General features: G+C 41.6%; 2 protein-coding genes across 7 annotated transcripts in view; one reads left to right on the top strand and one right to left on the bottom strand.

The window, feature by feature from the left end:
• The window catches only part of LOC137324369 (homeobox-containing protein 1-like), a 51,717-nt gene extending 47,334 nt beyond the window's left edge, over positions 1-4,383 (top strand). For all 5 annotated transcript variants that reach the window (XR_010963595.1, XM_067988584.1, XM_067988582.1 and 2 more), the window contains exon 10: positions 3,747-4,383. The gene's annotated coding sequence lies outside the window, so the exon portion shown is untranslated. The remainder of the gene's footprint in view (positions 1-3,746) is intronic.
• Positions 4,384-5,115: 732 nt separating this feature from the next.
• LOC137324366 (kinesin-like protein KIF13B) overlaps positions 5,116-26,090 on the bottom strand; it is a 167,728-nt gene continuing 146,753 nt past the window's right edge. For both annotated transcript variants that reach the window (XM_067988580.1, XM_067988581.1), the window contains 5 exons: positions 24,877-24,994; positions 17,826-17,959; positions 16,612-16,674; positions 14,340-15,546; positions 5,116-12,771 (listed from right to left, as the gene is read on the bottom strand). In XM_067988580.1, coding sequence (XP_067844681.1) covers positions 12,473-12,771; positions 14,340-15,546; positions 16,612-16,674; positions 17,826-17,959; positions 24,877-24,994 — 1,821 coding nt within the window. In that variant the 3' untranslated portion in view covers positions 5,116-12,472. The remainder of the gene's footprint in view (positions 12,772-14,339; positions 15,547-16,611; positions 16,675-17,825; positions 17,960-24,876; positions 24,995-26,090) is intronic.

The raw sequence follows: 26,090 nt of genomic DNA, 5'->3' as shown, positions 1-26,090 counted from the left end.
TGGACCCTGTGATGAGAGCTTTCTCCCCCAGTTATCACCCGGTAGGGTCTTCAGGTTATGATTGCTGGATGACATTTAACGGGGGCATTCTTCAGAAGCAACGTTCCGCATGCACAAACGTCAGGATATGGCGGGCATACCTCCAACTGCTGTCGGTCCCCTGCTCCTTCCCCGTAGCCCTGCAGATTTTTCCGTTTCAGGTATATATCCAGTTCCCTCTTGAAAGTTACTATTGCATCCGTAGTGCAGTCCAGATCACTACGTTAAATAATCTCTCTTTCCCCCCCCCCCCCCCTGAATTTTTTGCCAATTATCTTAAATCTGTCTCCTCTGGTTACAAAACAGCATGCTACACTGTCAGCCTCTGGTGTTTTTTTTCTAGTGATTCGCTGAGTGTTTTGTTGATAGAAAGAAGGAACTTGCATTTATATAGCGCCTTTCACGACCTCAGGTCGTCCCAAAGCGCTTTACATCCAGTGAAGTTTTTTTTTGAAGTGTAGTCACTGTTGTAATGGAGCCAATAGCTATCCCTTCTACATGGGATGGTGGGGGCCGGTGGTGGTGGTGGTAAGGGGAGAGGAATAGCCTTCTATTTAATAATCCCTGTAGTTCTAACTTTCTGTATTTCAGTTAGCAACAGGAAGGCTCCAGGATATGCTGGTTAGGGCACCGGGGGAGTGCATCCGCAGTATACAAATACCATCCTTCCTTGAAAGGTGCTGCCAGTCTGTATTGGGTCTGTTAGAGGCTTCCCCTTTGTTCGGCTTCAGACTCTGGGCTTGTGGATATTTGGAGCCCAGTCGTCAATGGTGATGCAGAGTTTCATGCCCTTGGATACCTGGCACTAATACAGAGCATACCCCTCACTGAACTATGAGAGGGGAACACAGAAGATACCATACCGGGAATCAAAAGACTAATCAAATTTAGATATTGGAATAGGAGTAGGCCATTCAGCCCCTCAAGCCTGTTCCATCATTCAATTAGATCACGGCTGATCTATAGCTCAACTCCTTGTTCCATATCCCTTGATACCCTTTCTTAACATCGATCTCAGACTTGAATGACCCACCATCCACAGCCTTTTGGGGGAGCAGGTTCCAGCTTTCCACTACCCTTTGTGTCAAAGTAGTTCCTGATTTCACTCCCAAATAGCCGCACTCTCGCCACCATCCTCAATGGCAAAAAGTGTTCCTATCACCTGAACTGCTCGTTTGATCAATAATATTCAACAGCTCTCGGTGAATTTATCTAATCATTTTATGTATCTGTAGTGTGTAAGAGTGAGTGAGTAACTTGAAGAAATACGTAAACAGGAGCTGGTATGCACCAGACATCGGGTGTAGGACACAAAAAAAGTTGTGGATCAAGGAGCATCAGTTTTCTGATCTAGGGCCAGGCTATTGCTGACAGTGACCTTCTCTTAGCTCGCAACAAATCCTGCAAATTACAACATTTAACGCATGCAGTGTGATCTGCCGCTCGAGTACCAGAGTTTGCATGAAAAAGCTGGGAGGCAGTGAAAGTGGCCGGTCTCTGAATGATAACAAATCCCTTGTTGCAACAACTAACTTGCCATATCAATAGCTAATTATGTAACTCCTAATGCAGTGGTTATGTTGGTTTGGAGCATCACTCCCAGGGACAGTGGAAATAAACATTTAAGTTGGTGGATTTAATTTTGTACTTATTACATTCTCACAGGCTGATCTGTTGATTAGCTGATATCAAGATAACCATTTACTTCCTGTACACCCTTTGAGCTAATTCTGCCAAACCTATAACCTAATGTACCTGGAATAGAGAAACTGCTCTTTCATGGTTTGTTCTGTCTTGTAATAAGTTGATGTATTTTTCTGCTAAGCAGAACAGGAATATCCTGTAGATTAAGTGAAGGAAGGATTCAGGGTGGCATAATCCTTCTCTGTGTTATATATGTTGTATTTGCTATTTTAGCAGCTGTCTGTGTGTTACTGGGTGTCTGTAATACAATTCCACCTCCTCCCCTAATACAGGCCTCAAATGTTTTGCACACAGCAGGATACTTAGTTATCCAGTACTTTTTTTTTGTATGGGAGACACTGGACAGTGAGCCCGGTGCCAGAGTTGTTGGACTCAGGTATCTGAATGAGCCATGTTGCTAACTTGAGAGCCACACTGTATTTTGACTGGTGGCAAGAAACAGGTTTTCATAAGTTAGGTCTCAACATCAGCACCCCTTTTTAAAAGAGCAACCCATTACAAAGAACTGGGAATGACCAGTTACTTTTTTTTTGGGTGGGTATTTGTTGAAGTATGTGAAGGTTGAGGAGACTTGCCCTAGAAACACTCCTGCACTTCACCCTGCAAGTGCACTGAACCAATACAATTGAAATAATGCAGTCCCTGAAAAGCTCTGGGTACAGGAGAACATTGATCAGGTGGGTGGATAAGAGTGTGTGCATGCGCACCCAATGATGGGAGGTTTTAAATACCAGTCAGTGTGGACATGTTCTGAATGAGGAACCCACACACACTACTTCCACTACCCAGCACTTACATTCATAATTTGAGAGCTGGACTGCTGCTGAGCTTAGACAGGATGATGGACAAGGAGATCCTGCCATTGTATTTTCAGAACCTGTCCATGTAGAAACTGATAGATCAGAATGAGATGCCTGGGCTCTTCAGACCAGCCCTGCTACAGCAGAAGTACAATCGGGTAGATTCAGTTTCAAAAACTAGTGCAGGGGTATAAAAGAAAAATCTATTCACACTAATGTTCCCCTTTAATGAATGATGCCAACTCACCCCAACCAATTTCTCGATTGCTGTTTAAAACAAAAATGTCAGAGATTGGGGGAAAGACACACAAAAAGACTAAGCAAATCATAACTTAGAACGGTAGATGTTTACAGCATAGGTTGTCGTACCAGTGCCAGCTCCTTGCTAGAGCGGTCCAAAACTCATCCCACTGCCCTGCGCTCTCCCCATACCTCTGTATCTTTGCTTCAAATATTTCTCCAATTTTCCCATAAAAGATGCAATGCTTTCTGCCTGAACCACTCCCTGTGGCAAAAACATTCCGTGCTTCAAAAACCCTTTTAACCTCTGCTCACTTCTTGTAATCAATGTATATATTTTTTTTAAGCGATGGCTGGTCTGAATGTACAGAGATGTTTGTTTCTGGCCCTACCTCAACGTTGCGGTCAAGTGGAAGAATTTTAATTTAAATTTTTTTAAAAATAATCATCTTTCTTGCTATTGTTTTAAGATAATCATAAATTTCAGTACACCGTAGTTCTTCATTTATTAAAAAAAACATTGTTCTGGAATCTTCATCGCCTCTGTCCAACCAACAAAAAAAAGGAAACCTGCTCCTCGTACTCAGGGCAACAAAACCAGGAGAGGCAGCTTTCCTCATGACAACGCATGTCGCTCTCATTCCTCTACTGCCTTCCCCCCCCCCCCCCCCCCCCCCAGCAGCGAGCATAGCCAGTACCACTCAAGTCTGTGATGGCGGACAAGCTCAGATTCACACTCCTTGGACCTTCCCCTTTAAGACTGGGTCATTGTCCCAGCCAGATTTTGAGCTACCATTGTGGCCTAGTTCTCAACTTTTTAAGTAACGAGGTTCGTGGGAGATGTCAGCAAGATTTATTTTCTTAAAATGAAGTTTGAGTAGAGCTGCCCAGTAGCAGGCCATTATGGTTCTAGTTTTGAAGCTTTATTTCTGATAATGGGTTTCTCTCTTTGTTCCCTCTCAGATACTGGCTGAAATGCCACTTTACATCCCTCTGCTGTTACCCATTGAACCGTACGGGTGAACTCTGGAAATGGGAACCATTCAATGGTTATGCTCAGATTCACGTTGGCGGGTTCATCACTGCACAGAATGTTTTGAACAAAATCATCTCGGTGCTTCAGATAAATTTCCATGAGGTTTCATATATATATATATATATAATAAAAAAGGAGTTTATGTAGCATAGATGCAGAGTAAAGGAATGTCATCCTACCTAGAATGCAACGCCTACGTGATTTTTTTTAAAAAAGGGTGTAAATGCTAATTTAAAATTGCCCCACCGCACATTTGTAAATGTCTCAGAACAGTAGGCATCGTGTGCAGCTATTCGTTACTACTCTGTATTCTGTTGCAGTTTGCCTTTGAAAGGCTTGTTTTGTCATTTCTGCTTTTCCACAGCCAGGATAGGTGAAATGATGCATAATACCGGTCATAAAAACACCATGCCAGGTTTGTTTTGGTGGGGGGGGCCGGGGTGGGAGTGGGGGGGTGCGGGTGGAAGATGCAGGAAATGTGGCAGGTCTGCATTGAAATAGCCAATTGATTTCCAAACTGGAAGGTGAATAGGATAACCTTAAAAAGCCTTAGAGATTTTTTTTTTAAAATAAATATATACTGAGCAGCAGGTGTATTTTCATTTGAGTCCTGTATCAGTTTTTTTTTCTATTCTGGATTAGTGCCTTTTTTGGACAGTAGACTGTTCTGCAAAAAAGTAAAAATGTTACGATGCTGTTTGTACAGTTTGTTTTAACAAATTATTATTTTTTAAAATTTGTGTTAAATCTCTGTATTGTATCAAGTAGGAAAAAATAAACTATAATTTAAATTGCTCTGCATTTGGTGTCTTTATAATTTTTAAAATGGGATTTCAATTTTAGTTTTGGTCGTCGCTAGTGATGTGGTTGAACTGCTGGTCACAAACACCCTCCACATTAAATGAAGGGAAACAGAAAATCCTGGAAATGCACGTGGTTTGATCAGAACCTGGGAGAATGATAGCAGCATAAGAATGGGAAAAGACTAAAAAAGACCACCAGTGTCAACAGATGGTCTCAAAGTTAAATTTGTTTTATACTATTCGCTTGCATCCCACAATTGCTTCTTTTGGCAATAAAACTATTCAGCTCCCACTAATTTGCTGACTCTGAAGCCCTGATTTTGGGAGCCTCACTACAGTTGAACCAGTCCAGATTTACCTTTTCTACACAATTTAATACCTTGTACATCTCTACAAGGTCCCCTTTCAGTTAGCTCCTTGTCATATCAGTGTCCTATAATTAATCAGTACACCCCCAGCAACAGATGGAAAACCAAGGAATAAATTTTAACACTTGTTTGTACATTAATTTGTATTTTTTTTATTGCTCTTATTTTTCAGCCCGAAGTAACGAGCAGTGTTATCGTACAGAATATTTAAGTATACAACAAAACAGTTGACAGACAGCAAGATGACAAAGCGCCTTTGGATTTCATTAAGTCCTTAAATACATATTCAAAATTATTACATATATTCAAATCTTCAAATTGTGCTTTTATATACAAACCCGACAGATATACAGATTATCAAACCAGCTACAGAATTCTGCGAATACTTCCCACCAGACTGCAACCAGCAATTAGTGTTAAGTTAAAACCCTTGCTAGGCTCCACACAACTGTTGAGCCTTAGTTAGGAACTGGAAGGTCAGTGTTTTATTCATACATAAAATGCCTTCAGCATCAGAAGCTAGAATTTCATTTTTTTTAAATGGTTGCATTTATTATAAGATTATCCAGAAACTAATATGGTACATTTCTGCTCCACAGAGCTACAAACATTATAAATAAATGATTGTATTTTAATCAATCCTGATGCACGCAGGCTATCATGAGTATACTTATAACATTGTAGAGTAGCATGCCCTGTTTTATTTACATCATAGCTCCCATATTTTATAAAATAGAATTTATATTTAAAAAATGCCATGTTTGGACCCAATACTCTTAAATCACATAGTGCCAATTCAAAACAAAAACATTAACTCGTTCACTAATCCTGCTGCTTGCTACAACCTGTACACTGGTGCGCACTACTGCATTGACACCAATTAAGAACGTTAGAAACCTTTTCACCCTCGTACTCCAAATCATCCAGCCTTGAGCCAAATGTATTTTGAACTCACGTCTTTGACTCCATTTCCTTATCGTGTAGATTATTCCAAATGCTGATCATCCTTTGAGTAACAACTTTTTTTCTAATAAGTTTTGAATTTTTACTGATTTACAGCCTCTTGTCCTACAAGCCTTGAAGTAATATTCTGGGTTCTTTGCTGGGTTGTGAGCTGGCAACAGTAATTGCATTGAAGATGTGCCATAGTGAATATGTTAAGAGGTATCAAAAGCCTAGTGTCGCATCGTCCTAAACATTTTTTAATGCATACACAATGTTTAGAACATCAATTGAACCCAAAATACACCAACACTGCAGGTCAACTATAAGGACACAGATACTTAGCAGTGTGATTACTCCAAACTTTTTACAAAGTTAAGTTCTCTATTCCCTCAACTAAAAGAGCTTTAAAGCCATAGTTTTCAGGTGTGTTACAAGTGCTATATCAGTCCAATAATTTACGACCAACCATTCACATGCTCACGTGTAATATAAACACAGAACAAGACCTAGCAGCAGTGCATAGAAAAACACACTCACTTGCAACAATGCACCTCAAACCAGGGCATCTGGTGATGGTGACTTATGTGTTCCATACTTGCCTTCTGTTCAGCTTCTCCACTGCTCTTGCCATATTCTAATGAGTCAATGCATGTTTTATGAATAAAAAGTGCTTAGCCTGCTTGCAGCCACAATCTATTGCAGTGTGAACATGATTACTAAATAATAATTTGTCAGCAAAGGGTGGAGAGCAACTAAGGCAAGTTATACTGTAACTGTTGATCTCTGCCTAGTATTTGTGGAGAGAAATATGCAGTCAGCAGACTGGAGTTATACTCCGATTAGCCACAAAGGAGCTCTGCACCTGCGTGCTCAAATGTTTGTACGGAACATGGCTCCTGAGCCATCCATTTTTAATATGCACCAAAAACCATTTCACAGCAACACAAAAAGTAGCAAAATAGCCTCACTGGAAGAGTCTACAACAGAGTGAAACTGGCAACGTTTCCCACGACACTATCCTTACGGACGTTTCAAATAGATTGCATAGTGGTGTAGAATTGCACAGAGTCATAAATCAGGCTATAAAATCACTTTCATGTTGCATGGAAATCTGTCAGCTCTCCAAATGGAAAATGGACTATTGAAATCAAATGTTCTACCGGCTGTACTCACACATCACTCCAACATTTCAACACTTGCGAAAAACTCCACAGTCTTGAGTTAAGCAAGGCACTGGAATCTTGTTAGTTTTTTTAAATGTAGTGCTACGTTCTTTGAGGAAGCTCTCTGCCTATGTATCAGTTCTATAGCACGAGGAATATTGAGCTCTGCACTTCTCAAACAGCATTTACACAAGTGCCAAGAAAGTTGACAAACTTGTTGCAAAAATTTTTTTTTTTAAATTAAAAAAAGGTACTTTTCACTAATTTACTTAAAAAAAAATCATTGAATTACCATTTCACCGCTTCACCATTTTAAAAAAAGGACCATTTTGAATCTATAGCAGACTGACTTCAGATATGGTTGAGTGACCAGACAGAGCCCTTACATTATGCCTCCTATTTAATTCGTCAGCTTTGATTCAAATACAACTAAACGTGATAACAAAAACAATTCCATTCTTCCCACTATTGTAGCTCATCCTCTTTGTTCTCCACCTCCCCTGTACCTAAAGGCATTTTCTTCAGTGACATTATATCAGCAGGATTAAGGCAAAAATGTCCTGGGTAACCCAGGATGCCTATTTGATGCACACAATATCTCTTAAACGTACCCAGTGGGAAGTATTCACAGAAGATTTTCTCCTGGTCCAAACCCATCTAATAACATTAATATGTCAATTATAGACATGAAAAACAAACAATGAATTATGCCCCCAATTGCACCATATGAACTCCAAACCTCCTGGGGACATTACTTGGGGCAATATACGTGGCTCATTTTATTTTAAAAAATAACCAAGTCATCTTCAGGGCATCATACTCAACAAAATTACTTTGTCCAGTGATTCCTCGAGATAAACATCAGCAAATGACAGCTCATAAGCCACGCAATAATGACAGACTTAATTTGGTCATTATGAGTTTACAAGACCTGTATTGTGGGCAGGATAATTCTGTAAGTGACCACATGCCAATGCTTTTTCCCCCCCAAAGAAGTAAAACGTAACATTTAGCTCAAATTTTTTTTTAAAAAAAACACCGTTGAGCAATGCTGTGAGCTGGTAGCCCTTGCTCGTCAGATCGCATGCGTGGTATAAAATGTCCACAAAACAGACCGTTGTCATATTAAAACCTCTTGTTGTCCATACACCAATACATGTACAGTAATTACCACTCCCAATTAATAGACAACAGACATTTAACTCTGTATTTGATGTGAAAGCAATGGACTGAATACGCAAGAAAAAAAAAGATTTAAAAATATTAACATGAAAGCCTAGAGTTAGGTTTGGATGTGCATTCGATTAACATTTAATCATATGTTAAATCATAAAAATTGCTAACTGTGATTAAAATTTCAAAACCATTAAGAAAAAATGGATGGCTAAAGCCATACTCAAAGCATCATACGATGTTGTCATTGGTGCCTGCAGCGGACAAATAGCAATCTTGGAGAAGGTGCTAAACTTTATATAATCATCCTATAACCTTAAAAGGACTATACAGGGTGATATACAATCACCATTGACCCAGTCTAGAAACCGGTGTTATATTTTCTAGCTGACACTCTTCCTATACAAATGCTTAATGTAGTAAATTTGTATGTGTGCTTTTTTAAAAATAAGCAGGTGCTAAACCATTTACTCTAAACAGGTTAAACCCTTGTGTTAAAAGAGCACACATGAATTTAGTACAATTGCATACAGGAAAGGGGCTGGTTGGAAAATATACCCTGAGATGTTTAAACTTGTATAGACCTGTACTAATTCATATTACAAGGCTGTTTTCCTCTCCCCCTCTTCTAACTGAAGTAAAGAGCTAGTTACAAGGCAGATAGGTGCTTGGAGCAGTCCGTTTTTATAACTGTACATTCACAGAGATAACCAGCACTTTGTGAACCAGGACCTCTTAGACGAAACAAGAAATCTGTTGCAAGTTGGTACCCTAGAATTTCTGTGCTCTCCCCTTCAGGATCCAAGTGTCTGAGCTATCTGTCCTTTTTGCACTTGTGCCTGGCTGCATTCTTTTGTTCTAAAACCCAATATACAAATAAAAAAAACCACAAGCTACACAAATACACAATCCCATTCTGTTCATGAACTGTTTACAAAAGTTTAATATTATAGGTACTGGGAAATAAAAGGTGACTGATTAGGACAGAGATAAAAATATAAAACATGGTCATTGAATCCAGATCTAAAAGTCCTACCTGCAACTGCTGAGAACAAGTGATTGTGCGTTAACACACAGAATGCACACACAAGTGTCAATTTGGCAAACGGTCTCCTACAGAAATTAGGTTTAAAAGTAGATCATCCATTTTTCCCAAGTCATACTTTTCCCTTTCTACTCTCTTTCAAAAAAATATAAAAATATCAAGAAAATAATCAGGTTTATCTTTGAACTCAAACAGTGCCATTTATTAAGCTCAACAATTCCTTCAAATTGAGTTATTCAGCTAGTGCATACGAGAACATCTACATTACAACACTGGCAAAGAGGAGAGGGTCAATAATAAAACCCACAAACACAAAGAAAGGCAATCTAAAGTATAGGACTTCACACTGAAATAGAAGTGTCCAGGTACAATTCACACAGAAAAAGTACTGAACTTGAAGAGGCCGTTCAGCCCATCAAGTAGGGTCCTTCCACACACTGTATAATTTACCCCACCCTATTTAAATCTCCTGAGGGACACTTATGCATAGATACTCCCTGATACCCAAAAAGTAATGATGCAAAATTGCAGAATATTCCTCCATGCGCAAATCTCAAATGCTCACCAACTTAAAGGAGCCCCATTAACTTAAGGGTTTTTTGGGCTCATGGAATACCCTACACTGAAATCTCAAATCTAATAGCATCACGTAGAGAGCCGGAGAGAGTTCACACTATGGCAAATGCTGAGAATTTCTGATTGCTGGTCGCTACAGCAAGGTTGCCTATCCCCTTAAAGGGAATGGCATGGAGAAATTCTGTGGAGAAATTCTGCAACATCTTGTCAACCCACTACCTGTGGGGAGAGAGAGAAGTCAGACTCGTCTTTCACCCATTACCGTCTGAGAAGGACATCCCGATGATTGGCTCCACGTTAAAGAATATTTACACTGAATTCTGGTTCTTTTAGTTCAAGTATCAATGACTGTATATGTGTGTGTTTAAAAACACACACATATATAGCGCAACTACAATGACGTCCATGAATGGATTACATGAAACAGCAAAAAGATCCATCCGAGGGGTGGCAGAGCAAAATGTAAATAGCTCTGACCAGCACTCAATGTGACGCAATAAACTTATTTTTCCCACCACACACAATCAAGAGCACTTAAAATGAATATGCTTGCGTCTCTAGTGCCATTGAATGATTCTGGATATCCTATAAAATGTCACATTTATTAAAAGTGTTTGCAACAGTGGTTGCCCATGCTCAGAGTTCAAGATGCAAATCTAAATATCACAGATACAACTGAAAAGACTGCAGTTGCAGAAATTTTAAAATAAAAATAGAAATTGTTGGAAATACACGGTAGGTCTATCAGCATCTGAAAAAGAAACAAGTTATTTTTCAGGTAGAGATTGCTGGCCAGAGCTGGGAAGAAACAAAGCAAAGCCCTTTATAGATATTTAATAGTAGTTAGCATGCCCCGACTCAACTTTGACCTATACTCTCCCCTCCCCCTTTGTTTTGTTCAGTCCTATAAAAGGGGTTCACCTACCTTCCAGTTTCCAGTTCTGACAAAGGCTCTACACGTGATCCGTTAATCAAGTCTTTTCTCTTTTCAGGTGTCTTCTTCCCTCGTGTGTTTCCAATGCTTTGTTTTTATTAAAAATGATTACTTTGATCATTAAGAACACGCCAAGAAGTGGAGTTCTAGAAACTTGAAATGTCACATGGCACAGAGAGAAAGCTTTTTCTTATTCCTCTTGTAACAGTGCTCTTTGCTCACTCATTGTGACCACTTGACATTTTTCCTTGTTAAAAATTCTAGGTGAACCAAGGAGGTTCTGTTTCTGTGCAAAGCTTCACCCTATCCCAATAGAATTAACATCCACATATCTACAAAATCTGTAATGTAAATTAAATCAATATTTGCATAGTCGGTAAAATGCACTTTTTTCCCCCATGGTCTTTAAGCCAATTGTGGAAATGGTCCAAGTGAGGCAGAGCTTTCTGTCTGAGATCTGGCCATGTTGAGCCACACATCTGCTACCACAATTTGGTTCTGGTTGGGACAGTCAAACTCAATTCCAAGTTTTACCAGCAGTAAAGGGGCTGAAAATCCCATCATTCCCAAAGGTTCGGAACCTACTCATTGCAGCCCCAGATTACTTGAAAACATTCATCAGTTAAAATTGCACTGCACACGAACAGCACTTACATTTCTGCTATTAAATGCGGTGAACCGGATTTATGGGCCCTGATATTGAGGGCTTCCGCCCGGTGGGAACGGGACAGTGACATCTTGGAAATTGTGCCAAAACACATACTGCCCCGTTCCCGGCATTTTTGTCGGGCTCCTTCACATGGGGAGCCCAAGCACGTGCCTGTTTCACTGAGGAGCCACTGGAATTTGTCCACCCCATACCGGCGAGACACCCATGAGTCGTGGAACAGCTTCCGCAGCTTCCAGCAGGAAAGAAACGAGGCCAGCCCTAAAAATGGCTCTGACCTCTCAGCAAGGACTTTGAGTGGATGGCACGAACGCTCGATGCGTGCCCCCCAACCACCCCTGCTCGAAGTCCGCCCACAGTTAAAATCGCCCCCTTGGCGTTTCCTGGTGAAATCTAAGTGCTGCAACAATACAATGCTGAGTAAACAATGTCTCAGGATCAGGAAATGAACACTCAAGTCCTCAAATCCTTTTCATCAAGGTTCAAAGAGGTGCACATGATAATGTTCGATGCAGCAATTGCAGTAAAACAGATTTTGTTTTTGTTGCATGGGCGCGTTGACTCCAAACTAGGAAAAGTGGAGGCAATTCAATGTTATTGAAGGGTGAAGTCAGACCCCTCGTGTGTATCATAAAAAATATTGTTGCAATACATGACCAGCAATTCACAAGCCCAACAGATGATTGAGGTTTTCAGGTGCCATTTGATTATCTTCTTCCGAGGTTTTAGTTTGAAAAAGGAAAATAAAATGAGGTTAACCGTTAGAAGATAAATGATGGGGGGCGGGGGGGGCGGGGGGGGGGGGGGGAAGAGAGGAAAAATAAATGAGCAGTGGGTATACGTCGGTGGATGTGTGTTCTCGGGATGGGGATGTTACTCAGCAAAGGCACCAAGTCCAGCTTAAAGAAGTTTTCTCTGGATGTCCAGTTCCTAACACTTGCTGGTAAGATCTAAAAATCGCCATTCGTTCGTTCATTTCTCACGAAGGTTTTTGCTCAGCGGACCAGGATTTCCTATACTCGCTCTTTCTCTGAGTCCTGTCGCCCGATCGGCCTTCAGATTTGGCGAGTGCAGTGAGAGCTGATAAGTTTGGGTTAGACCTTGAAAAGTTTCCACTTCTCCGATTCTCCGAAGTCGCAGCCAACTGTATCCGGAGGCCGGTGTTGCGGCGTTTTGCTGAGCCAGTGGCTTTTGCGACTCGGTTGGGTCTCACCAGGACTCCGTAGCCTGGGTTACATCGGAAATACTGCTTCCCACCAACAGAGCCATCATTCTTTCCTGAAACATAATTAAATATATATATTTTTAGAACTGTAAGTTAAACACAAATGTGAAACATTCGGAGAGTAAATCAAAGTAACCCAATCAAATGCCCACTTCCTCTTATTCTGCGATTCACCCACAGTGAAGCTAAACAGTTTGGGGAGTTTACAAGAGTAGAAAATATTACAATTATATATCGCTTATCCGCTACACAAGTTGATTTATTACAATGCTGTGAACTGGGCTCTCCTTTTCTAAAGGACGTCACACATGCTCTCTTATCTGATCTATTTAACACCCAGAATCTGGCCCCATGAAATGGTGAGATATGCAATGTTTAGCTATCACCCTTTAAAATGTTTAGACAGCTTCACAAAAGATGGATATTTGGCACACAGAGTGGTAGGACACAAAGGTATGCTTTTAATTCCACACCATCACTGCAGGGAAGAAAATAACAGAGCCTTTCTCTATAAGGTACTCGCTCACGTTATAATGGCTGGCCCAAAGCAGGTCAACTCCCCCTGCCCGTCCTCTGGAGGAGCAGGATGAAAGGAACATAGGAACAGGAGTAGACTTGATCTTTACCTCAACTCTATTTAGGGAAAAAAATAATTTGAAAATGAGAAGGGATCAATTCCTCACACCCCAATCCCCCAAAAAATAAAACAAGTCATTCTCCTAGCTCTCTAGTTTCATATCCTGGCTGGTTCAAAGCAAAAAAGCACAAGATTACAAGATCAGCTGACATGAAGGTCCTTCTGTCCATCGTCACCAAGAGTGAGGAAAGATGGTGGGGCAAATTTCTTTGCGCAGAGGGGTGGAGCAATGGAATGCTTTGCAACAGAGGGTGGCTGAGGCAGAGACCATTGCATCTTTTACAGGAGAATTGGATAAATATTTGACGCAAAGGAAGATACAGGGGCAAAGCTGTAAGGGTTTTGGAGATAGTCTTCTCCTGAGCTGTAAGTCCTACCAACTTCCCATTACAGCTTTAATATCCACTTGAACAGCTTGTGATGTCTCATCCAAAGGATGGCACTTGTGTCAATGCTGAACTGGAGTAGTTTATGAACTCAAACCCTGGTATGGGTCTTGGACCCAGAGGTGAGATTGTTACTTACTGGGCTAAGGTGACCAATAATAGATAAAAAGATAATAAGATATTAAAAAATAATTTACAGAAGGTAGGTGACCATTTGATCAATGCAACCATATTAATATATTTCTCCAATTGTTAGCTGGCAGAACAAAATTCACCATCCACAAACATCAGCATTTTGTGGCTTATACAGTAGACAAATTTAATTATTTATAAAACACAGATACTGAAAAGAAGCACCATCCAGTACTTCACCTGTTCATAACAGGGAAGAGAATGAATAAGAAGAAAGGAAAATGAAAAATTAGAAATAAGAGTGTGGTTTACAATAATCAGACTTCTTTCCTGTGGAAAGGATCAACTCAAGGTCTTGGAAACCAATTAAAAACAAAATGAGAGAAAGTATTGAAATTTAGGTGAAGGTATTTTTGAATCCTTCTATAAAAACAGAAATCAATTGAAGCTTTTCTCAGTCTCTTACCTGCTGGTACATCCAGCTCAATTCCAATCCAAATTCCATCAGCAAATCCCGTGGGTCCTATATACCTGACTGTACCAGTCTTGTTCGTACCGACTGAGACATACTCCCCCTCTTTCAGCCATTCGGGGACAGTGTCAACAGCTTCCTCAGAATCTGAAATGACTTCAAGTTTTTCGCTTGATAACTCATGATCATCAACCCTTGTACTTACAGATCGCTTACTCATAGATCGCTCAGAATCGTCATCTGGCACCAATGCGCTATCTACAGCCAAGCTACAGTCCCATTGCTCTGCTTTGTCTTCAAAGCTACCTTCAAAATCTTGCAAAGTGCTTTCCTCCCCCAAGATGCCAGTGAAAGATTTCAGCTCGGATGTTCTCACTTTTTGGATTCTGAAGGGGTTGGATGCTGCGATTTTGGGCTGCGTCGAATCGGATTTCGGCTCAGATTTTGAGCCAGTTAATGTTGAGGCTGGCTTCTGTACTGGTGATCGATCTCTCAAGTCATCAATTTGGAGGGAATGCAGTGTGGACATCAGGTTGGGCAAAACAGTGCCGTCTGTTTCGTCCAATGATGGTTCGGTTGTCTCAGAGGTAGAGAAGCTGTTTTTAGTGTCACCTGATGCAGATTTTTCTATGGCTTCTGCTGCCATTGCTTCATGTGCTGATACTGCTGTTACCTCAGAGTTTAGTGATCGATTTTGAAAGCTTCCACAATCCTTCCCAGTATCCTTGTTCGTGCTTTGCTGTTGGGGTTGACTTGCAGCTTGCGGAGCAGCACTTTTCGCTTGATTAATTTGATGCTGCACATCCAGAGATCCATTGGTTGCATGTTCTGCAAAGCAGGAGCTTGGTTTCACCTCACCACCCAGTTGTGTCGAACTCTCGCTGCTCGATATTCTTTGATTTTGTAACTGGGCAGACGTGTCCTTATCTGGAGTTGCCTGTTTGGAAGGGGGCAAGCCAACATCGCCGCTCATCACTATGGCTGTTTCGGAGAGAGTTGCAGTGGAAACGCTGTGGGAGAAATATCCACTGGAAGCTTCACTCAAAGGACTCTGAGGCTCTTCTTGGGATTCATGGCTTGGTGCATCTGCAGGCTCATTCTTTGAAGGCACACTTTGAGTCGCTGAGACAGTCGCTGCAGGGTGGGCAGATTTTGTCATCACCACTGAAGCAGAAGGTACTTTCTCTTTTTCTTCCTGAGCCTGATGAAAATGTACAGAAACACCACGTTTTGGCAATGCAAAAGGTGTTAGTGCAATTCACCCCCTCTCTTCACTACCCCCCATAGAAATTTATACTTTGCATTGATCATGTACAAAGAGGCACCTGTGATGCTGAGAACATGAATAAATCTCAGATATGCTCATCATCCTCCTAGCTGGAGAAAGATACCTCAGGGGACACTCCACGAGGGAGTACAAAGGGTGGCGTGGAAGAGAAGTGAGCAAAACTAGGGTAAAAAAAAATGTCTTTTTAAAAATAAATTTGCTCAGTCTGCCCTTGATCTAATTAGCATTATACCATATACATCACTAAAGACAATTACTATCTATGAAAATTGATTTTCAAAATACATCATTTTATTTAAAAGGAAATTAACTTGCATTTATATAGCAAATTATTGAGTCCTTAGGACATCCCAAAGTGCTTCACAATAAATTCTTTTGAAGTGCAGTCACTGTTCTTATGTAGGCAAAAATTAGCAGCCAATTGTGCACAGCAAGGTCCATTTTTAGGCTCAATAAAGAATATTCTGGGTGGAGGAGACAATGACCACTTATTGAAAAATGTGAACACAAAAACTTTGTTCTTGTTTTCAAATCCCTTCTTGGTCTTGCACCACTGTATTTGGGTAATCTTCTCCAAGCCTACGTCCCAGCTGACACCCTCAGTCCTTAGGATTCTGGATTACTGCTTGTCCCTCTGCTCCATCATTGGAAAGCTCTCTCCCAAAGCCATTTGGCCTCGCTACCTCTCTCCCTGCCTTTAAAAGTATCCCTCTTGGACTGTGCCTTACATGTCCCTTCAACTTCCTGCTATGTCCACCTTTCATCCTTGTAAAGCAATCTTAAGTCTTAAGTCATTTTGCAGGAGCACTATATAAATGTAAGTTGAGTGCACGGGGGAAGAGACATGGGACAGTTGTAAATAAATTTTGATCTTTCATAATTTAGTGCAAAAAATGTTATCAGTCTAAGATGTTACAGCTGCCAGACACGCACGTATTGTAGTACTAAGCCTTTTCAAGTCTGAGAGATTGTACTTACGTCTTTGTCTTGTTCAACAGCATCTTCAAGGCTAGCAGACTGCACCAAGATTCGAGGAACAGACTACAAAAAAGAAATACTGATCAGTTATTATGTGCCACATGACCAAATAAGGCTCAAACACCAAATTCAAAACAAACGTCCAGACTGCCAATGGCTCAATTTAAATAATTGCAGCATGCAGTAACCTATGCAAATTTGGTTTTTAAAAAGGGCCTTACTATTAAGTATTTTATGTACATATTCCTACGTAACAGTGACTACTCTTCAAAAAAAGTACATAACTAGTTGTAAAGCACTTTGGGATGTCCTGAGAACGTGAAAGGCGCTATGTGAATCAGAGTTCTTTCTTTCTTTACACTTTTTATTGAAATAATTCAAAACATTATTTTGTCATAGAACAGTTTGTGAGGAGTTACTGAAACCAACCAGAGGAGGGAGCTGGACTTGCAATGAACACAGTCACAACACAGGGCACTTCAGTGATCCCTTCCTATTTCAACTGCAGCCAGGTGGCAAGGTTATGTGTGCATACAAAAAGATTCAATATCCTGTTTAGGAATGGGACAAACTGTGCATAGAATGACTTACCATTGAGTATTCTAATACACCGACAGTGGTATAAAATTAGGAAATATTAGTGTGCCAGGCACCTTGATACCTCCCTGTACTTTTGTGAGTAGTGTCATTTGCTTATCTCAGGCATATTCTGTCCAGCATGTTGAAAAGCCAGCTAGTAGATACTAACATTGGAAATATACAGTTGATATTTCCAATCAACTTTAGAAAGGTTTCCTTAAGTTTCTAGTTCAGTATTTAGGATTTTAGAAAGCCCACACTGGCCAGCTTCAGTGAAACATTGGGAGTGTTTGCCTGCCAAATTCACAATGTCTCCGCACCTACTTCTTGATGATTAAGCTCACCACGTTCACCATTATTGAAATCTTCCATACTTCAAGCCTGCTTCAATTGCTTTTCCCTTAACTTGGGCACACGCATTGCCAGAACTGGCCTGCTTCAACAACGAGCCAATTAAACCACCCAATTCAAATTTCCCCATGCTTCTGGAAGCCGCAATGACTTATTAAGTCCTTATTGTCCCTACATAGGGAATAAATAGACTGAAATAAGACTGAACAAAAAGTGTATTCAGTGTCTGTAACCCCTCCCTCCCCCCAAATATATTTTGTTTATATTCCAGTTAGATTCCTCACCTGCTGATTTGATGGAGGGGCAGATCTTCTCTTCTCATCCCGTGCAGGGAAGAGCGATTTGAGAAGTCTGGGCATCTGAGGTACAAAGGCTTTCACTGGGTTCAAGTAAGAGGCTGCTAGCGCTGAGAACGAGTCTGATAAGAAAAGGGAGATGATGACATAGATATTCATTAAGAAAGACCATTATTTCACTTATATTTTCCCACCCTGGTATTTCTCACTGCCACTTGTTGCTCTGCAACCAGCAGAGCAAGGATGGATAGAAGGCAGAGTCTCCTCCACAACCACCATCACTGCATCTTCATCAACAGGAGGTCCAACCACAACTTGATCACTAACTATTTCCTCAATATCCCTCCCATTTCCATTACCTCCTTCCTGTGCACCCTATACCAGCATTGGCTCAAGACCTAGGATCACCATTTTATTTCTGTATGGGTCCAGGTCGGCATAAATTATCAGTCTCAAATACAATAGGAAACGTGTATGGTTTAGTGTTGCAGTACCCTATTCTCAGCAATAAGCAGCCTGTGATAGCAGGAATAAAGTAGTACAATGCTACAGTACTGACCAAATCTATACATTTCTCCCTCAAGACCACAACCAGCAAGTTCACAAGAGCATTTTCAATCTATGCCATATTCAAGCAGCGCTGGGACTCCAAACTAATTCAGTGATCATGCACTATTACCTCTGGAGTCCCCCAATGATCTATCCTTGGCCCCCTCCTATTTCTCATATACATGCTGCCCCTCGGCGACATCATCCAAAAACACGGCAGATTCCACATGTAAGCTGATGACATCCAGCTCTACCTCACCACCACCTCTGTAGGATCCCTCCACTGTCTCTCATTTGTCACATTGCTTGTCCAACATTCAGTACTGGATGAGCAAAAATTTCCTCTAACTAAATATTCGGAAGACCGACGCCATCGTCTTTGGTCCCAGCCGCAAACTCCGTTCCCTAACCACCGACTCCATCCCTCGCCCTGGCCACTGTCTAAGGCTGAACCAGACCATTCGCAACCACGGCGTCCCATTTGACCGAGATGAGCTTCCAACCACTTATCTGCTCCATCAAGACCGCCTACTTCCACCTCCGTAACATCGCCTGTCTCCACCCCTGCCTCAGCTCATCTGCTGCTGAAACCTTCATCAAGGGAACCAAGGGGTAAACGAGACTGAGGAACTTAAAACAATTAATATCACTAGAGAAAAAGTACTGGACAAACTAATGGGACTAAAAGCCAACAAATCCCCTGGACCTGATGGCCTATATCCTAGAGTTCTAAAAGAGGTGGTTGCAGAGATAGTAGATGCATCGGTTATGATCTTCCAAAATTCTCTAGATTCTGGAACAGGTTTGGAGGGTAGCAAATATTACCCTGCTATTCAAGAGAGGGAGGGAGAGAGAGAAAATAGGGAACTAAAGGACAGTTAGCCTGACATCGGTCATCGGGAAAATGCTGGAATCCATTATTAAGGAAGTGGTAATGGGGCACTTAGAAAATCGTAATATGATTAGGCAAAGTCAACATAGTTTTATGAAAGGGAAATCATGTTTGACAAATTTATCCTCAAAAAACAAGAGTTTTTTGAGGATATAACTATCAGGGTAGATAAAGGAGAACCAGTGGATGTAGTATATTTGGATTTTCAAAAGGCATTCAATAAGGTGCCACATAAAGGGTTGTTACACAAGGCAAGGGCTCATGGGATTAGGAGTAATATATTAACGTGGATAGAGGATTGGCTAAAGGACAGAAAACAGAGAATAGGGATAAATGGGTCATTCTCAGGTTGGCAGGCTATAACTAGTGGGGTGCCACAAGGATCAGTGCTTGGGCCTATATACAATCTATATGAATAACTTAGACAAAGGGACCGAGTGCAATGTAGCCAAGTTTGCTGACAATACAAAACTAGGTGGGAAAGTAAGCTGTGAGGAGGACACAAAGAGTCTGCAAAGGGATATAGACAGATTAAGTGAGTGGGCAAGCAGGTGGCAGATGAAGTATAATGTGAGGTTATTCACTTTAGTAGGAAGAACAGAAAAGGAGAATATTTTTTAAATGGTGAGAAACTATTAAATGTTGGTGTTCAGAGACACTTCGGTGTCCTCGTACAAGAAACACAAAAAGTTAGTCTGTTGGTAAAGCAGGCAATTAGGAAAGCAAATGGCATAATAGCTTTTTTTAAAAATTTGTTCATGGGATGCGGGCATCGCTGGCAAGGCCAGCATTTATTGCCCATTCCCAATTGCCCTTGAGAAGATGGCGGTGAGACGTCTTCTTGAACCGCTGCAGTCCGTGTGGTGAAGGTTCTCCCACAGTGCTGTTAGGAAGGGAGTTCCAGGATTTTGACCCAGCGACGATGAAGGAACGGCGATATATTTCCAAGTCGGGATGGTGTGCGACTTGGAGGGGAACGTGCAGGTGGTATTGTTCCCATGTGCCTGCTGCTCTTGTCCTTCTAGGTGGTAGAGGTCGTGGGTTTGGGATGTGCTGTCGAAGAAGCCTTGGCGAGTTGCTGCAGTGCAGCCTGTGGATGGTACACACTGCAGCCACTGTGCATGGTGGTGAAGGGATTGAATGTTTAGGGTGGTGGATGGGGTGCCAATTAAGCGGGCTGCTTTGTCCTGGATGGTGTCGAGCTTCTTGAGTGTTGTTGGAGCTGCACTCATCCAGGCAAGTGGAAAGTATTCAATCACACTCCTGACTTGTGCCTTGTACATGGTGGAAAGGCTTTGGGGAGTCAGGTGGTGAGTCACTCGCCGCAGAATACCCAGCCTCTGACCTGCTCTTGTAGCCACAGTATTTATATGGTTGGTCCAGTTAAGTTTCTAGTCAATGGTGACCCCAAGGATGTTGATGGTGGGGGATTCGGCGATGGTAATGCCATTGAATGTCAAGGGGAGGTGGCCATTGCCTGGCAGTTGTCTGGCGTGAACGGTACTTGCCACTTATCAGCCCAAGCCTGGATATTGTCCGGGTCTTGCTGCATGCGGGCTCGGACTGCTTCATTATCTGAGGGGTTGCGAATGGAACTGAACACTGTGCAATCATCAGCGAACGTCCCCATTTCTGACCTTATGATGGAGGGAAGGTCATTGATGAAGCAGCTGAAGATGGGCCTAGGACACTGCCTTGAGGAACTCCTGCAGCAATGTCCTGGGGCTGAGATGATTGGCCTCCAACAACCACTACCATCGTCCTTTGTGCTAGGTATGACTCCAGCTACTGGAGAGTTTTCCCCCTGATTCCCATTGACTTCAATTTTACTAGGGTTCCTTGGTGCCACACTCTGTCAAATGCTGCCTTGATGTCAAGGGCAGTCACTCTCACCTCTCCTTTAGAATTCAGCTCTTTTGCCCATGTTCGGACCAAGGCTGTAATGAGGTCTGGAGCCGAGTGGTCCTGGTGGAACCCAAACTGAGCATCGGTGAGCAGGTTATTGGTGAGTAAGTGCTGCTTGATGGAAGGTGTCGTCGACAGTGCTATCACTTTGCTGATGATTGAGCGTAGACTGATGGGGCGGTAATTGACCGGATTGGATCAGGCGGGAAAGTGGAGTTGAGGTCAAAGATCAGCCATGATCTGATTGAATGGTGGAGCAGGCGAGGGGCTATACGGCCTACTCCTGCTCCTATTTCTTATGTTCTTATCCATGCCTTTGTTACCGCCAGACTGGACTATTCCAATGCTCTCCTAGCTGGCCTCCCACCTTCCACCCTCGATAAATTTGAGCTCATCCAAAACTCTGCTGCCCGTATCCTAACTCGCACTAAGTCCCGTTCTCCCATCACCCTCTGTGCTCACTGATCTCGGTCCGGGAACATCTCGATTTTAAAATTCTCATCCTTGTTTTCAAATCCCTCCATTGGCCTCGCCCCTTCCTATCCCTGTAACTTCCTCCAGCCCTACAATCCTCTGAGATCTCTGCGTCCTCCAATTCTTGCCTCTTGCACATCCCCGATTTTCATCGCTCCACCATTGGCAGCCGTGCCTTCAGCTGCCTACGCGTTAAGCTCTGGAATTCCCTCCCTAAACCTCTCCGCCTCTCTCTCCTCCTTTAAGATGCTCCTTAAAACCTACCTCTTTTACCAAGCTTTTGGTCACCTGTCCTAATATCTTGTTATGTGGCTCCGTGTCAGATTTTGTTTGAAAATCGCTCCTGTGAAGCACCTTGAGACTTTTTACCACATTAAAGGCGCTATATAAATGCAAGTAGTTGTTATTGTTTTGTTAATGTTAATCGCTTTAAAGAAGCTATACAGCATTGTGCCATCTCGCAAGATTGTTCTGTGGAATAAATATTATGATTTTGTCATACAAGTGTCATTTTCATGTATTAGTCCAAATTCCCAAACATACTGCAGAGCGATCGTACCAAACATGGCATAGCACCAGCAGAGGAATTCGTACATCCCCCAGTCACCATCCTTTTCCTGCAATACCTCCAGCGTGCAGAAAAGCCACCCAGGAGCCTTTTCTGTTCCAAGCAGTCCTTCCGATTCTCAGGTTAGTACTCGCACACACAAACTTGAGGCACTGGGTCCTCTTGTGGTTATCTTGGTTATCTTGTGGTTATCTTGTTCCAAACAAGACAGCGAGTTTGGTAATGCCTTTGAGGAGTGCCCGCACAATGATATAGTCCCTCTTATTCATACACTATAGAGTTGGCAGGATTTCTGTATCTTTAGCACAAGAGAGCTTGAATTTGTTATGGAAACAACATATACAATACAGTGAGCGACTGATTGAGAAATAAAAATGCATATAGAAAAAGAGTAGAAGAGGGATGGGAGAGCAATACAGGCATGGGATTGTTATTTATAGAATAATAATTCGAGCTACAAGTGCTCATGTTTGCTATGAATCTGTAATGGGATCAAATTTGGATTGACGCCGAAAAATGGCATCTGTATAATTGGAATTCCTTACCATAGCATAGATCCCATCATAGAAGCAGTAGGTGTAATTGAGGAATAATGACAATCCATTAGTTACAGCAGAGGAATTTTTAAAAAACAAATTTGTAGCAATTTCACATGATTACTATAACATTGTAGTAACACAAAAGTTTTTTTTTAAAAAGTTAACAGTTTGTATCACAATATTAGATTTTGCTGGTGGAACAGCTGCAAAGGGCTAGATGTGTTGTGCTGTTGGGCTGCTTAGCTGCCAGTGCAGTCATCTGCTCAGCACATACTCCCCATTGGTGGCTGTCTTCATCATTGTGTAAACAATTCAAATAAACAGTTTAATAAACCTTATCAGAGCGGGGCAGCATTGCAGTGATAAAACACTGGAACTTGCACTGAAAGAGGAAGTATATGGATCTGGAGATAAACCAAATCCAACTACTGGCGATGCTGGCAGCAAGCTGTGGGGGGGGGGGGGGGGGGGGGGGAGCGGGTGGAGGAGGTAAAGAGAGGAGAGTTGATCCTGGCAGCCAATCATAGCTAAAATACTCATTGTACAATGCTGCTTATTTTCTGAAGAAGTTATTACTGCTGCTTCCATTAAAACTTGCATCATCCAGAGCTGTTGAAATTTCAGTCCACTGATTCTTGGGTTGTGTTTTTTTGTAGATACTGCAGTCAGCATATTTTCCTCCCAGTCGCACATCTCCTCTTTCAGCCTATGGTGAATCCTACAGTGCATACCTAACACTATAGTCCAGGTCAAAGAGCTAATTTAAATGGACTCTTGAGATGGCACATGTCTTCTGGTCAACTGTTCAAGGAGGGGTTATTGGGAACCACTGAGGTTTTTTCCAAGTGAATGCACATGCCGGTTTGACATGTGCCTTGAGTATTTTTGTAGGGTTACCCCCGAGATTTCAAGTCCTCCTCTTCCAGCGCTGAAGACTCTTTCTCCCCTTCGAGAGTAAAGAGATCTTTTACTCTCTGGAGAAAATCTAGATCCACATTAAGTACAGAAGGCTATTGAAAGCTTATGGTTCCCAATTTGCATAATTTCTACCCACGATACAGAGAAAGCATGAGTCAAATTTGGTTTGCTGCCCTTTCTTTGCTCCTTTTGTTCAGTTATGTTCTACTAGATGCATCTTGAAGTTTGATTTTAAAAAAATCTATGGTTGAACCCTGAAAAGTTGTGCTGCAATTTTGGTAACCACCTATCAACAGCATGCCACTGATCCATAGGGAGAGTTTAGGGTCTGCAGAAGCATTGGTCATTGTATACAGTGGTAGTTTGAAGTAAACAATGTGTTTTTGTGAATATAGATTTGGTGGCAGGAAGCAAAGATTTTACAAGATAAAGGCAGGAGAAGCAGTTGACAGGAGCTGGGCATTTTCCTGAAAAATAATAGCTTTTAACTAGGTTATGGTCTTGCTTAGATTATAAAGCTGTAATACAGTGGAAGGTTTCACACTGATTGCAGACATTGAAGTAAGATTTGTTCAATATGTACAAAGACTTTCAGGATCTTTCAATCCATTTTGCTCAGTTCTTCTCCAGCTGAAGATCATACCAGCAGAATACTTGACATCTCCTCGATGAAACACAAGCTTTCTACAACAAGGAAGGCTAGAAGAGCTCTTGACATGCTGGAAACATCCCTTGGTGAATTGAAAAATTGACTTTCTACACCTAGTAACAAAGTTACTGGCATAAATTTTGGTTGGAGATCTCAACTGGATCAATGAAATCTCAACTGGTCTTGGCTCAAAAGGAGGAATTCCCATGTAATAAGGACAATTCTTGGTAGTTGGAAGCTGCGTTAAATAGACAAAGGGGTAAAGTACCTAATTATGAAAGAACGTCCTCTTAAATGGAGAGACGTTCCACAACCTATTGTGGGGGTGTGTAAAGGGCAGTTGGTCTGCAAGCCAACGTCAACTGTCTTTCCTTTAAGAATATAAGTTTTCAAAAAAAAACATTAAAACAGTACCTTTGTGACAGCTGAATATCTGCTATTTTTAATACCCCCATAATTCAGGCATTTTGACTTGCCCAAAATTCCTTGCAGTATCCCCTTAGAAGAAAAGTAATTCCAAGTCGCATTGTTGCACCAGTTCTCACCTGCGTCTTGTGACTGGATCGGCATGGAATGCCTGGAAACTGGGGAACGGTATGGGGGCGTCTTCTTGCTTGATTGCAGTGCAGTCGTAGATATGTCCTGGTGACTGTCCCATCGACTCTGCCCGGGGGTAAAAAAAAACAAGAAAAGAAATCCATTCAACATTTTAAGTTATATTTTTGTTGCTATCATCAAAAAAGACATGAGAGAAACACCACATTAGAATTTCGCCTTTTTCTCAGAGTGTGGGCACTGTAACTAATTTTTACGGGGGACACAGGTGGGGGCGAGGCTCTCCATTTACTCACTCATTTAAGTCCCTTGGGGCACCATTCACTAGATAAAAGGGGAGGCTCTGTAGCTAATTTCTAGATGATGCACAAAGGCCACTGCAGCAATATTACTCCCAGCTTGTGCATGCTTGTGCTCGTGTGTGTTTGGGTGGAAAGGAGAGGCATAGAACATATGCGTGTCTGGCTTCTGATTAAGAAGTCACCTTGTGCAGAAATCAAAGGCATAAACCTAAGTTCTAGTATTCCCATCAGACCTAATGAAAGAACTAGGAAACAGCTATGGGTCAGCACAAGTGTATCAATGTTTTCATTCTACTGTAAAAACACTGCAATTTGGACGAGACACTGCACATCATATTTTACTAATAAAAAATTATAGCAATAGTTTTCATTAATATATTATGATTTTTAAAGATTAGTCCTTTACAGGCAAACATTTTTCAATACTTACTGGATCCTTACATAGAAAGCAAAAACCTGGAGCTGCAATTACAACGAATGCAGATGGAGGGAACACCAAAGAAACTCCTTCCCACGAACAGACTCTTAATTCGATTCATTTTAAAGTACAGCTGATTTTATGAATCCAAAGTTTTTTTTTAAATGCAAAATTACTGGAGATTTAAATCGAGTAATGCAGATATCAAATTCAATTTTCAAATCAGCAGTAGGCAAACAGTGGTCGGTTTATGATGATGGTGTGGACCCTTAACACAAATTGGTGACAAAAAAAAATCTTCTGAAAACACATTCAAAGCAGCTTCAAGAGGCCAGTGCCCATGGGATATCATAATTACGCTGCAATTGGGAGTGGGTGTTTCTAACACGATATGCATTTATGGCGTTAATCAGCCTAAGCACTACATACTCATAAGACACACAGGGAATAGGGTGGTTTATCGAAGCGCAGCAATATCAGCTGC

The sequence above is a fragment of the Heptranchias perlo genome, chromosome 8 (assembly GCF_035084215.1).
Source record: "Heptranchias perlo isolate sHepPer1 chromosome 8, sHepPer1.hap1, whole genome shotgun sequence".
In the NCBI taxonomy this organism is placed as follows: domain Eukaryota; kingdom Metazoa; phylum Chordata; class Chondrichthyes; order Hexanchiformes; family Hexanchidae; genus Heptranchias; species Heptranchias perlo.
Note: the sequence above shows the minus strand (reverse complement) of the source record. Positions and strands in the feature narration are given on the sequence as shown.